This window comes from Nelusetta ayraudi, unplaced genomic scaffold (assembly GCF_046127955.1).
Source record: "Nelusetta ayraudi isolate G7.1 ecotype Tasmania unplaced genomic scaffold, CSIRO-AGI_Nayr_v1 ptg000009l, whole genome shotgun sequence".
Classification (NCBI taxonomy): Eukaryota; Metazoa; Chordata; class Actinopteri; order Tetraodontiformes; family Monacanthidae; genus Nelusetta; species Nelusetta ayraudi.
Window position 1 is genome coordinate 348,181 of NW_027466059.1, and position 13,623 is coordinate 361,803.

The following is a 13,623-nucleotide window of genomic DNA, read 5'->3' on the forward strand; positions in this document are numbered from 1 at the left end:
TATTTTTATATACTTGTTCGAAATAAACAAATAAATCAAATCAAATAGATTATATTTTATATTATTTATAGGGTTGCTGCTTTTGCTAATATAAAAACAGCTGTGACCTTTTTTGGATAGCAGACGGAAAATGTGTTTCTGCAGACAGACAATGCCAGGTTTTATCTGTATCCATGTTTTATTGTCGTACAGTGGCAGTACAGTGTAAACTTAACAGTTGTTCATGCTTTTGAGTTCTTGTGTACACATACAGACATCCAAGCACTTCACATTAGTAGAAGGTGTCGACTTGTTACCGGTGTGAACGCCGACGATTCACATTTACAATCGAGAGGGAGACGCGTCTGCTGCCACTGACATTCAGCAGCACTGAACGCTGTACAAACGGTGTGATGCTGGTACACGTCGGTGAACAGCCTCACAAGGAAGGCATTTTTATACAGTGGAGTGTGTGTGTGTGTGTGCGTGTTGAGTGCTGTGTACATTCTCGTCAACATCGAACAAACACCTGAAAAGCAGAAGGTCTCGCTGGCGTCAGTGGGTTCAGTCGAGAGGGTGGAGAGCGCAAATGTCAAATCTTTCGGCAAGTACTGTTGACGCGCTGGGAGGCGTGTCGGCCACTTTGCCGCAGTCATTGAGAATATCACATTTTCTTAAGGCCCCATTAAAAAAAAGAGAAAAAAACAAAAACAAAGCTCAATGCCCTTCGCCTTTATTCCATCAAACAAACCAGAGCTGTTGTGGTCTTTGTCAAACGATATAAAAAAAAAAAAGCATTTTGCAACCAGGCTTGAAATTATTAAACCCTGAAATGTAAGAAAAGGAAATGTTTTGGATCATTTCAGCAAAGAGATGAAAAGTTCTCACTGGCTGGTGACATAAGAAATGGGAGGCGGACGAGTCTGCCAGGGGGAAATTTGGAATATTCAGCTGGCTCATGTGGAGGTCCGGGTTCCCCCTCAATGGGACTGCGATGAAAAGAACAGGGGAAAAACAGTCGGTTTGGAACAGCCTGTCAAAGGGAGGAGGAGTGAGTGGTGGTGGGGGGGGGGGGGGGGGGGGGGGGAGTTAAAGCTTGAGCCCAGTCCTTGCAGTATAAAGACACCACAAAGAGATCTTTGTCGCCAGCGCAGGCCAGTGGAGAGGATCCCTTTGAAGCCGATCAACCGGCAAAGGACGCGCGGCTTCCATCGGGGGGGGGGGCGCTCCCTCCGCCACCCAACAACAGCGCAGAAGACACACAAGCTGAAGAACCAGCGTCTGGTTCGGGGTCGAAACGTAAGAGACTGTCGAAAACGAACAAGAAACAAACATACGCTCAGAGACAGACTTCAATTGATGCTGGTTCTGTCATCAGCGGCATCATCGAGGAAAAAGAAGAGATACAGTCGTGTGTGTCAGGAAACAGTCCAGTGGTAAACACAGTGCGGCATTCGCATTAGGTCTGAGTCACGTTCGGGAGCCGAACATCCCGGCATGAGAAGCAGGACGCGACGGTGACGCAACTCCCGACACAGTGTCAGATATTAAGTGATGCTGAGCAGTGATTTTTTTTTTTTTTTATGACAGCTTTTCTCCTCCTCTTCACATTTTATCCACAAGCATTTCAACGCTGAAGCTCACATTCAGCCAGGAGAGAAAAGCTTTCCGTCGAAGCGGATGTGTGAAACCGGCCGCAAACTTTAAAACCTATTGCTTCCTTTAAAAAAAAAAAAGAAAAAAAAAAAAAGATGAATTCAGTTACTGAAACCACACACAGTGTATAATGCTGGGAAAAATGGGGAAATGATTTTCTTTTAAAATCCCCTCCCGGAAACGTATTTGCCTGCACATTTACAGTGGAATGTAGATGAACCAGAGAGCGGCGCTGCAAGGGCGACGATGGATCCAGTGTTTCAGTCGTGGCTACGTGGGTTTGGAATTAGAGTCAAACAAAACGCCCTAACGAAAGGAGAAAATAAAAATGGTACAAAAAGCCAGAACGTTTTTGAGCGGCCGCCGGACGCCAATGTTCTGTGCGACAGGCCCGCGCAAAAAAAGTGTCCTCGTCATCCATCCATCCATCCATCCGTCAGTCTGTCCGTCCACGCGGGCTGGAGACGCGCACGTCCTCGCCGGTTAGTCCGTGACACACTGAGGGGGTCGGAAAAAAACAGAATCAGCAGGCAACGGATGTGGAAGTCCACGTGTGGAGGCAGTGTCTTCAGTGTCGAGTGTCCAGTGGGCCTTGAAGGCACGTACGTCCATCCATCCTCCCTCCATCCAACCTTCCCTCCATCCATCTCCCTCCAATCCCTCCATCTCCCCCCTCAGGTGCAGCAGGGGCTGTCTATGACCAGCGTGACGTCCACGCCGTACACCTCCAGCAGGTCCACCAGGAAGGAGCGGTCGCCCTGGGGGTCCAGCCCCATGGCCCTCACGTGGTCGGCGGTGAGGGTGGGGTCCACGCTGCCGGCCACATCGGACAGCGTCTGGAAGATGCGGTTGTTCAGCTCCATGAAGAACCTGCGACGGGGGACACACGGGCAGCGGCGGCGTCACTTTAGAACTGGACTGTGTTTCTTTTCGCAATAGCACCATAACTGTGTGGTACAGTGTTGCTAAAGCACCGCGGCTGCACTAGCACACTCGTGTAACGTGAGATACTTTATTCCAGACACAGGTCCATATATATATTTAAAAAAAAAATTGAAATAAGTACAAAAACACAGACATACATAAAAACACAACAGGTAAGTTGTTGTAACACCAGAGGAATATATATATATATGTATGGAAATATACATATATATATATATATATATATATTTTTTTTTTTTTTTTTTTAAAAACATTGGTGTAATAAATGCATTTGTAATATATTTCTAGTTTTACAATCCATAATTACCAAACCTAAATTTCTTTTGTTATTAATATTTTTCAAGGCACGTGCTGTTATTATGCCACAATAGACTGATGCAGAACAAACCGGTTTGGTGAAGACAGAACAGTGGAGAGGCCAGATACTGTGATGCAATCGATTACGATGACAGTAACAGGAGGATTGTTACAATTGGAAAGTAACTTGCTTCATTAGCGTCAAGTTAAAGCTGCATTTTGTCTGTCCGGGACTCACAGGATGAAAAGATCCTCTTCGTTGGATGTGCAGTCCTCTCCGACCTCCTGGGAGTACAGCAACAGTTGCCTGGGGATAGCAGGAGAGTGTTTATAGTTTCAGCCATCGAGCAAAATTAATGACGGCATCATCTGGCGTTTTAATTATCCGGTGTACTCGACAGTACCTGGAGTCCGACAAAACCCCCAGCGGCCAGGAGTTCTGCTTATTGTGCAATTTGTGTTTGGGAGTGGTGAAGTATTAAAATCAGACAACGGGAGGGGGAAAAAAAAAATCAATGGGTGCATCGCATACCTCTGTTCACTCAGTTTTCTGTACTTCTCCTTGTCGGCGGCGTTGAGTCGCAGCAGCGGCTGCAGGTGGCTTCTGTGCGTTTTCACGTTCTGGTTGTCGACGTAAACGTCGTACAGATCCTTCTTCTCCTCAAATATCTTTTCTGTTGTACCTTGGGGAAGTTATGAAAGTGGGCTCATAAGCATCAATGGAAATAAAAAATGTTTATCTTTTAACGCCAAAAAAAAAAAAAATGCAATTTGTAAAATACCACAACATGAACTGCTTGAATGAGACTGTTATCTTTCCCTTTAGAATTGACACATTAATTCAACATAATTCAGATATATTACAGTTTTGACCTATAATATCCTCCTTATACCACAGCTGAGAAAAAACTAGAACTTAAATAGTGAAACCAACAAATACTGTTTGTGTGTTGTTGTTTTTCAAGCTTATGCTTTCAACCTAAAGTGAAAGGAGAACACTCGCGTCAAATGAAAACTGGAAATGAAAATGCTACAGCAGCTCTGACTCACAGGCAACATAGGACACTTCTGTCTCCAGGGTGCCGATGTCGGCCACATTGATGTAGAAGAAAGGTCTTAATTCTGGGACGGAGACGCCAACTCCAGGCAGGGAGACGTTGGCCAGGCAGCAGCAGCAGTACACTGGAGGAACGCAAAAAATGTCGAATCAAACCGGATTCAATCTGTTTTGCTCGTTTGGTTTGGTTTGGTGAAGAGTCTCACCCCTGTAGCAGACCACACCCACGGGCGGAGGAGAGAAGATGAGGAGGCGTTTACGCAGCAGCGCAAACTTCCACAGCACCATGATCTGCTCGCCGAAAAACTGGATGAACTGCGACATGCAGCCAGCCGGGTGTGTTATCTGCACAAAGTGTCACAAGTTCAGCGGGTTGCTTTTCAGCTGAGCGCGGATGTCGCCTTGCTGTTTTTCTACCTTCATTTCGGGGTGCATGCAGCGGTTGAGGGTGGTGACGCTCCAGGCCGGGCAGGCCGTCACCAGTCCGTTTCCTGTCAGGGGAAGGACGGCCCGCTTGTCCTCGTAGAAGGCCTCCAGTGGGGAGTACTGGCCTGGACTCTGTAGCTGGAGTCTGTCAGGAAACAACAAAGGATGAGAGTTGAAAAAGAAAACAATAAAAAAAAGGCCAAGTGTTATAGATTGGTAGATCAAAGGTCCATCAAAGGTCCTATTGCCACTTTCAGATCTTTGTCTTTCCTCCTAGACTGCACTGGAGCAACCTTGAATAATACATAAAAAAAATATTGACCTCCAGAAAGTAGCATGTTTAGGAAGGAACACATTATTTAACACTTAAATATTAAAATAATTTTTACACTAGTGAAGAGTAACAACAGACTTTAGGTTGACTTCTAATGGGTCACATTTCATTTATTTTATTTTATTTTTTAGTTGTTTAAAAGTAACTTGTTCTATATTATGACTATCACTACACTGTTACAATAATATTACTACCCGTGTAAAAAATGTTCAACTAATTGTGACTAATTCAATTTAATCAATTAAATTCTTAATCAACAATTAATCGATAATCGATTAATTGTTAACATCCCTAGTTTTTGTTGGATATTCAGTGGGGGGCAAAAAAAAAAACGCGGCCATAAGGTGCTCACACTGGGCTGGCAGCATTGTTGTCACTAACCTAACCTGGCCCTTTGTGATATCACAAAAGGTTGATCTTTCTTGAACTTTGCATTTTAGCACACGCTTTCTGAACGGCACAGCAAGCAAATGAAGCAAAGAATGGATGTCGCTTGCGGGGAGGTTAAAGACATGACATTAGTAAAAAAAAAGTAAATATTAGTAAAGTGAATTAAGCTCAATATGGGACTTGAGGTCACGAAGGTGAAATGACAAAAAAACAACAACACAAAACTGCCCATTAGATAACAAGCATGCCTAAGCAAAGAAAACATACTGTTAACTTTCTTGCTGCGCTTGGAAAAACACGCTAAACAATACAACTCTACTTCCTGTCAATCAAAAACAAAAGGATAAATACTTTAAATAAATAAGGAAGGAAAACAAAGTGGAACAACATCCCAAACCCGCTCACACACTACTGGTAGCTTAAAATGTAATGAGAAGTTTATAAGGTGAGTGAATTGAGTGTCACACAGGTCATCCATAATGCAAGATCACACACCGCGTTCGGTGCTTTCCTCTATTGTGGAAAAAATTGAGGCCACTTGTATTACATAAACACTAAAGGTCTATTTGGTTTAACCACGTCAGCTCAGGCTTGACGCGTCTCTAGCAACGCCTCTGTGGCCACAAATGCACTGGGTGACCGCAGCCCATTTAGAATTCACACGCACTTTTACTTGGCTTCATTTGGCAAAAACCTAACCAACTGTGGCACCCTGGTATGCAGGATATGAGGCTTTGCATGAGAGGAGCAGGACAGAGCAGCAGGGTTAGCGAAGGCAGGAGACGCCGTCAAGGCCTCGTCCGCTTCCGTGCTTCCGCTCGACACAAGCGCAGCGTGCGTTACAAGCTTCTGCGACTGAAGCTGTAACTGGGGCTCATGTTTAATAGATGGACCAAAAAAAACCCAACAACAACAACAAAAGGAGGTGGGCACATCACAGCGATAAATATGCTACGCTGGGCACAAACAGGATGGACCACAGGTGCTAAAATAGACAAATATAGACAGGACATGTCTGACCTGACTTGGTTCTCCAGGAAGTGCATGTAGCGGTAGAGCAGAGTGTAGGAGGGACACAGGATCCCCACCGACTTCATCCGGGCCCCTCGCTCCAGCTCACTCTCCACGGGCATGTTGGCAAAACAAGCCAGACCAAAGTAGCAGCCCTTACGGAAGTATCTGGCCGAGGAGGAGGCAAAGCCAGACGGGTGAGGGATTGATTGATGCAGAGTGGCCGACATCTGTCAGTCGGAAAACAAGTGGGGAAATACGTACATGAAGTCATTGGTGATCCGATGGGAGCCGCTGGCCATCGACTTGAACTCAACCCCGTCCAGGTCGATGTCGTGAGGCAGGCAGAACTCCACCATGTTACCTACCACACACACACACACACACACACACACACACACACACACACACACACACACACACACACACACACACACACACACACAGTGAAAGAAAAGAAACTTAAACATGCTATTACGTCCCAAAATTATATACAAAAAATACTCTGGCCAGTTTTGCCTTTGCCAAGAGGTCAGAGACGGAATAAAATGAGTCAGTGTAGCTACACATTAACTTCACACACATCAATCACAGATATCCTAGTGCTTCATTCTATTGTGACCTGCCTTTTTATTAACCACAAATGATGACATTCAGCAATAAACGTCAAGTTATCCCTGGTATGTGACAAAATAAACATTCTTTTAACCATCCCGAATACAATCTTTGGCAATTGGGCTGGTCGATCAAACGTGAAACGATTTTTCAACGCCTTGCGAAGTAAAATGCTCCCTGGCCCCACCTGTTCTAATCGATGCCCATTTACTCCAGCGTCATGACGCCCTAAAAAAAAAAAACCCATTATAAAACGAAATGGGCCGACTCCTCACGATAACAAGGTGGACATTTCAGGAAATAAGCTTTTTTTTCTTTCTTTTTTTGTATGATCCTCATCAAATCCACCGTCCCGTGGCGTTTTATTACCTACCCGATCTCGTGTCGAACGTCACCACAAACACAGCTACGATCTGGTCTTTTTCCTCCCACTGGTCCCTCACCAACAGGCCGGGGAACGGGACGGCACGGTCCCTCCCGAGAGGCTGCCCACAGAGCACGGTCTGCGGGCGGCCCGAGCCTCCGTTCCCTCCGGCGACGACAGCTGTTCCACACTTGGCCGGGGTGCAGGTGATGGCGGTGGACTTGCTGCTCCACCCAGTGCCAGCCAAGGCGTCGGTCGCGGCGCGTCGCCCGGATGCCTGCGAACTTTTTTTCCGCGGCGGTGCGTCTTCGTCCCGCGGCAGGGAAGCGGGCGGCGGCTGTGCTGGCGGCGGGCACGCCTGGTTCGGATCGGGCGGCGGGATCTCCTCCCAGTCCAGCAGCGGAGCTCGGTCCGATTGCTTCACCATTATGCTGCTGCTGCTGCTGCTGCTGTGGCTGCTGCTGCTGCTGCGGCCGCCTTTGGTGGCTTCCCAAACGGTTGGAAGACGCGACAACAGTCCGCTGTTCGCTCGGATCGATGTGACTAAACACGGTGCTGGAGCCGGATCATGGTTTCCTGCTGCTCGCCGCTTGTTTTCTATGTATTGGTAAGCGTGTCACATCCACTGACGAGCTGCTCTCCCTCCGCCTGTCTCACTGTTTTGATGACGTAGTCCACTTCCGCCCACGTGTCTATCTTACTATTTACCTAATACCATGACCTAATTGTGGTTCTAGTGGGATTATCTTGCTTAAAGTTTTAATTATTGTAGGGTTAACATCTAAAAAAATAAAGAGGGATAAGATACTTGCGATGTTGCAGTTTGTTATACATACACTTGTGTTCTGTGAAACTAGTCTTTGCATTGTTGCACCTACATCCCATTTACTTAACTCTGACAGTAAATCCTGAACCTCAACGTCTTCCATGAGCACTGCAGCACTTTAATACACTGTACATCTTTGGTTTTGTGTTGTTTCTTAGTCCATCTTAGCACAACTCCAACAAGAAACCCTCCTCTGGTCTTTGCATTGCTGCACCTCTGTCTCAATTATCCATTCCTGACAGTTCCATCTCGCCAATTGTAAATTTATTAACTGCACCGTACATAATGGTTCATAATGGTCATGTATGTATCTGTATTGACTGTCTCCTAGTTAGTGTCATTGTCTGTTGTGTTTACTTTAATTTTATGTCTCCCGTGTCCCTATTTTTTTTATATAATATGACCCTTGTCTCGTTTTTTTTTTTTATGGCTCTTAACATCAGGCCAGTGGACTGCTAACAACGGCACATTGACAGGAAAGTAACAGGAATGTAAATTAATGTGCATTGTCCTCTTCAAATAAAACAAAGATAATTTTTTTTTTAAATAAAATAAACTTATTTTAACTTTGCTTAGTCTTCCTTTCTGTGTTTTAATATCCATATTGCAGACTATGATATCTTAAATATGTTTTAAAGTTACACTAATTATCATTATATTAAGTATTATGAGCCACTTTCTTTAAATTGGAATTCATTTCTAGTAAGACTGTCACCCCTGTAGAGGTTATGCGCAAAATTCTTCCGGGTTCTACAAAAGCCCAGTAACGGGTCAGGTGTGTAGCCAATCCACTTCAGCCAATCAGAGCACAGGATGGACTCACCGGTAGACCTGTAACATTGATACAGGAAGTTTGTTTTCATTCAGGACGCTAATTTCGCGCGTGGTGGCGCAGGGGGAAGGCGTTACGTTCGTGAGTATACACACGCACACGATAAACGCACTTCTTTCTTCTATTTTTTAAATCTAACTTTTGTTCAGTGACGATGTTGTGTGAGTTTAGGACTTATAACATCACTTACGTAGACAGGTTTGATCAACGTTAAACGTCCTAGATGTGCTACTCTCCCCATAACGTAAACGTTATGAAATCAGTTTATAATTGTACAAGTTCAGACGACTTTTTTCTTCTTTATTTATTTATTTATTTATTTAAAAGGGACAACGCATATTGATGAACACGTACATGTAAATATGCCAGAATTAGTCAGAGGTTATTTTCCATCTGCAGTCCCTGGCAGGTCAGAAGAAATAACACACACAATGACAAATACAAACAAATGAAAAAAAAAAATACAAAAATTAATAAAACGATAAAATAATTAGACAACTGAGGCTAACAAAGTAATAAAGAACACTAAGCGCATAGATAAAAACTAAAATTAGTGTTGACGGCTCTGTTTTTTTTTTCAGAAACTTTTTTTAGCTTGAAATTATTAGCTTGATTTATTATGTTATGGTAATATAAAATACCTAAACGCATCCTTGCAATTAAATATTATATGAAAAATATTTTTTATTTAAAGTACTTCTTCTAAATTGATGAATAGGAACAAGTTGTTGTTGTTGTTGTTTTTAATGGAATCTGTGGAATTAAGGCTGTGAGAATGGCAACACTCTTTGACGGGATCAGCCAGCGGCTGAACTTCAAGAGAGAGGAAGGGAGCAGCAGTGACAACAGCTCCGATGACTACACCACCAGGATTCGCAGTTCCAAGATTCCCAGTCCGAGCACTCGCAGCCCCAGATATGGGAGCCCCAGCTCGGCCTGCAGGACCCCAAGAACGCAACGGCATCGCAGTAGAAGTCGCACAGTGGGCTCACCTTTACAATGCGTCAGCCCCATACCTTACGCCTCCTGGAAAAAACTGAGGCTGTGCGACTCTCCCAGCACACCGAAGGTGAGAACCTCCAAGATATTCAAAGCGACCCTTGGTCTTCAAATTACCCCCCACACCCTCCCACGGTGAATCTCAACGTCAACAAAACAAATATGTTCATTTTGTGCATTTCCTCACTTCTAGAGCCTGCTGTCCAAGTCATCCCAACCTTTCTCCACAACTAAGATACGCTGCTCTCAGAAAACCCTGCGTTTCGGCTCCGCCGCTGCCACTAACTACATCCAGGCACCATCTGTCAATGTGAACCCCTTCACCCCTATAACAGTCCGCAGGAACAGTGAGCTGCAGTGGAGGAGCAGCTGCAGGAGTGACGATGATGACGATTACGGACGCAGGTAAGTGCTGCATTAAAATCTGTTTTTCACAAACACAACTTTTGAATGAGCCCTACTGAAGTGTACTTGTTTTACGAGGGCTGTCCATCTATCTGTCGCAATCATCCCACTCATTTATTCTCATGCGTGGTTTGTTCAGGTGTAAAAAGGCCCTCTTCCTCTTCCAGGTTGAAACACAGCTTAACGTCATCGGAAGAGGATGATGAAGCCTTTCTCCCGCCAAAGGTACGCCTATTTTTGTCATTCCAGGAGAGGTAGTTCTATCTGATATGATTTCATCATCAGGCTTTGTCATCAGCCGCCTCCTCAGTTCTTGTTTTTTCCAAAATTATATGCTGCCAGTCGTGCTTCCGGGATTTCTCAAAGGAATCTCCACAAACAAACCAAAAAAAAAATGTTCCGCCCTCTTATGCTTTTCCCTTTTTTGTAAGAAAAATGAAAGTCTGACCATAACTGGAGACTCTCTGGCTGTGATCTAACTGCAGATTGAGCTGCTCTGTGACGTCTGTTCCTCCATTTAGACATTTCTCTTTGTCAAACCACACGCCCCTGCGTCTGTTTATCTGGCAGAGACGAGCTGTCCAAGCGTTCATGCTGTCACGCTACGAGAGTGAGTTCCTTGAGCTGGAGTCTATTGGCGTGGGTGAGTTCGGGGCAGTTTACAAGTGCGTGAAGAGGCTGGATGGTTGCTTGTACGCCATAAAACGCTCCCGCCAACCCCTGGCGGGCTCTGCCAATGAGTGAGTCAGCAGCATCCTGTACACCTTTTTTTTGTTGTGTGTGTTCTTCCTGAAGTATTGTTCTGGAAGTGATGACTGAATGATGTCCTCACAGGCAGTTGGCCCTAAAGGAAGTGTATGCACATGCAGTTCTTGGGCACCACCCACACGTTGTCCGCTATTATTCAGCATGGGCAGAGGATGACCACATGATCATCCAGAACGAATACTGTGATGGTAGGTTCACATTTTAGGGAGGCTTGACTACTTGATTACAATTCTAAATAAGTCGTAGGTTGTGAACTACACAGAATAATGTGGCTCCGGAAGCGTCAGCGTGTGTTTCATTTGTCTGTGTGCGTGCAGGCGGAAGTCTCTTTGATGTCATTGTTAAAAAAGAGATTGAAGGAAAACTGTTCTCAGAGGCAGAGCTCAAAGATCTGCTGTTGCAAGTGTCTATGGGGCTAAAATACATCCACTCCTTGGGCCTTGTGCACCTGGACATCAAACCAAGTATGTTTACGCATTTCCATTTTTCCCCCCATATAGTTGTATTTATTGTCCAGTGTTAAAAGTATCCTTTTTTGTTTTTTGCTCCGATTCATTGTAGGTAATATATTCATATGCCAACGCCCCTGCACAAGTGCTGCAGGTGACGCAGACAGTGAAGAGGAGGAGGAGGCGGAGAAGGAAGAGAACGGAAGCACTGGCGCAGCAGTTGTTTATAAAATTGGTATTATAAATGTTGGTGTGTTTATTTTCTGGTCTCAGTATTGCTCTGTAGTTCGGTCTCATATTTAGCATTGTCTGCAGGGGATCTGGGTCATGTGACATCGACTAGCAGCCCCCAAGTTGAGGAAGGTGACAGCCGCTTTTTGGCCCGGGAGGTCTTGCACGAGGTAAGAAATTGTATGTTCTCAAAAGCCTTCAGTGAAGCTGGATCACCTCAGGTTTGAATGATGAAGTCTAATTGATCCATATTGCAGATATTCCGTAGATGGACTTTATTTTCTGTTGTGAGACTTCATGGATTTTGCTGCGAGCCAGCTTTATATTACTTTGACTACACCATGAGGCATGTTGCCCTGGTGGGTGACGTGGGCGGTAGGAGGCCTTGATCTACTGTAGCTTCTTGCTGATGTAGCAGGAATAAAAATATTTTTTTTGAATAGTGTGTTCTTTACCAGATGGATATTTGAGATAAGAATTATTCCATCTAGTATTCCAAGTTCGTGCGCTCAAGGGATTAAGCCTCTGCGTCTAATTTGAGGCCCTTGTGTTTTTGTTCCTTTTTAGTTTTTTTTTACCTGTTCATTTCAGCAATCTGTCTTCTTCCTAGGATTACAGCAACCTCCCAAAGGCAGATGTCTTTGCTCTGGGCCTCACTGTACTGCTGGCAGCTGGTGCTGCTCCACTGCCACAAAATGGAAATGAGTGGCACTGCCTGAGAGAGGGGAAGCTCCCCGAACTGCCACAGGTGCTTTCACCTCCCCTCAGAAGCTTACTCCAGGTGCCTGCTTTGGCTGAGATTTCTAAATCAAAGTGGAAACATTATTCAACTGCTACCTCTGGGGAATGGCACTTAAAAATGATTCTGCTGCTTGTACATATGATGGAAAAACACTTCTCATCTTCCTCCTCACAGTTGTTACTGGATCCAGACCCGACAAAGCGTCCGTCAGCCAGGGATCTTTGCAAGCACGCAGTGCTGAGGGAAGAGAGGACCGGGAGGCTAGCTGCTCAGCTACGCAGAGAGCTTAACGTAGAGAAGTTTAGGACAGCCATGCTTGAAAAGTAGGAAAGAGACACAAAGCTCCGTGCAGTATCATCTGTTTACTTCTGTCTTGCTAACGTGTTCTGGTTTTCCTTGCAGGGAGCTCCAAGAGGCTCGTCAAGCTGCTTTGTCACCCACACCCATCCTTCCCTCGGGGCTGGAACCCCCCGCTAAGATGAATTCCCTCTCCAGGGCTGGAGGGAGGCTAGTTGGAAGGCAGACGACACGTTCCATGAGCTTCAATTGCACAGGAACCAACAGGCAGCTGTCCATGTAGAGATACAGCAACTCTCACTGCTAAAAGGTGTCTGCTTTACGAAGAGGCAAGAAAGCAAACGCAGTGTGTCTGAGTGTTAAACTGGTAAATCCCGGCTCATCAAATGTCACTGGAGAATGTGTATAAAGGACTATGAAGCCTCTTGGATTTAAAGGTTTAGTCAGATTTTAAAGTGATCCCAATCAGTTTTGAACTGCCTTTCCATGCTGTACTTCAAAAACGTGTCAGTTTCACTCTATTTTTTTTTTTTTTTTTCAAACTGTAAATAAAAATTTTAAACCTATTTTTCTCAGGTTCATTTCAGTTTTGGCCCGCCAGAGGCGCAATAAAGGCAATCGCCCGAACTCCGAGGGAACAACAGGGGTTTTCCAATCCTGTGATTTCTCTTATCTGGAAGTGCAACGAACTGTGTAAACTCTCCGAAAAATGTAAATTAAGTTCAACTTTAACACTAACCACTGACAAGCCAAGTGATATATCTCCGCACGAAGAAACGCAGGACGGGTTGTATTTGTAGGCTTCTGCGTTTTTGACTGGGCGAAGTAGGACAATCTGCATCTCAGTGGCCGTGCCCAAAGTAATCGTGTGCCTGAATGTAATTCCAGATGCTTTTTATCTGGATTAAACGGTCATAATGTGCAGATACACACAACCGTACGCCCTCAATCATATTAAAACGAGTTTTTCCCTTGTTAGTAAAAACGTATCCAGCCCCCC

At 44.9% G+C, this 13,623-nt stretch overlaps 2 protein-coding genes across 3 annotated transcripts; one reads left to right on the forward strand and one right to left on the reverse strand.

The window, feature by feature from the left end:
• Positions 1–154: 154 nt before the first annotated feature.
• dennd11 (DENN domain containing 11) lies at positions 155–7,733 on the reverse strand. Its single transcript, XM_076019173.1, has 9 exons — positions 7,084–7,733; positions 6,360–6,459; positions 6,105–6,263; positions 4,352–4,505; positions 4,141–4,279; positions 3,928–4,059; positions 3,410–3,560; positions 3,116–3,184; positions 155–2,505 (listed from the first exon to the last, which is right to left on the reverse strand). The coding sequence occupies exons 1-9, from the start codon at positions 7,499–7,501 to the stop codon at positions 2,310–2,312; spliced, it is 1,518 nt and encodes a 505-aa protein (XP_075875288.1). The 5' UTR covers positions 7,502–7,733; the 3' UTR covers positions 155–2,309.
• Positions 7,734–8,681: 948 nt separating this feature from the next.
• Positions 8,682–13,189, forward strand: wee2 (WEE2 oocyte meiosis inhibiting kinase). 2 transcript variants are annotated; one of them, XM_076019175.1, is made up of 12 exons: positions 8,682–8,813; positions 9,499–9,801; positions 9,925–10,136; positions 10,304–10,361; positions 10,707–10,876; positions 10,971–11,092; positions 11,222–11,368; positions 11,466–11,588; positions 11,669–11,754; positions 12,195–12,365; positions 12,501–12,649; positions 12,729–13,189. In XM_076019175.1, the coding sequence occupies exons 2-12, from the start codon at positions 9,508–9,510 to the stop codon at positions 12,904–12,906; spliced, it is 1,710 nt and encodes a 569-aa protein (XP_075875290.1). In that variant the 5' UTR covers positions 8,682–8,813; positions 9,499–9,507; the 3' UTR covers positions 12,907–13,189. The 2 variants fall into 2 exon arrangements, with proteins under 2 accessions (XP_075875290.1, XP_075875291.1); XM_076019176.1 differs by having other exon boundaries at positions 12,195–12,332.
• Positions 13,190–13,623: the final 434 nt, after the last annotated feature.

Bases quoted from the DNA above. Each gene is read 5' to 3' on its own strand.
- dennd11 (XM_076019173.1), bottom strand. From the start codon at position 7,501: ATGGTGAAGCAATCGGACCGAGCTCCGCTGCTGGACTGGGAGGAGATC. The intron at 6,460-7,083 runs GTAGGTAATAAA...TGTGTGTGGTAG, and splicing joins GACGTTCGACACGAGATCGG to GTAACATGGTGGAGTTCTGC. The intron at 4,280-4,351 runs GTAGAAAAACAG...CACTTTGTGCAG, and splicing joins GCATGCACCCCGAAATGAAG to ATAACACACCCGGCTGGCTG.
- wee2 (XM_076019175.1), top strand. From the start codon at position 9,508: ATGGCAACACTCTTTGACGGGATCAGCCAGCGGCTGAACTTCAAGAGA. The intron at 11,589-11,668 runs GTATTATAAATG...CATTGTCTGCAG, and splicing joins AGCAGTTGTTTATAAAATTG to GGGATCTGGGTCATGTGACA. The intron at 11,755-12,194 runs GTAAGAAATTGT...TCTTCTTCCTAG, and splicing joins CCCGGGAGGTCTTGCACGAG to GATTACAGCAACCTCCCAAA.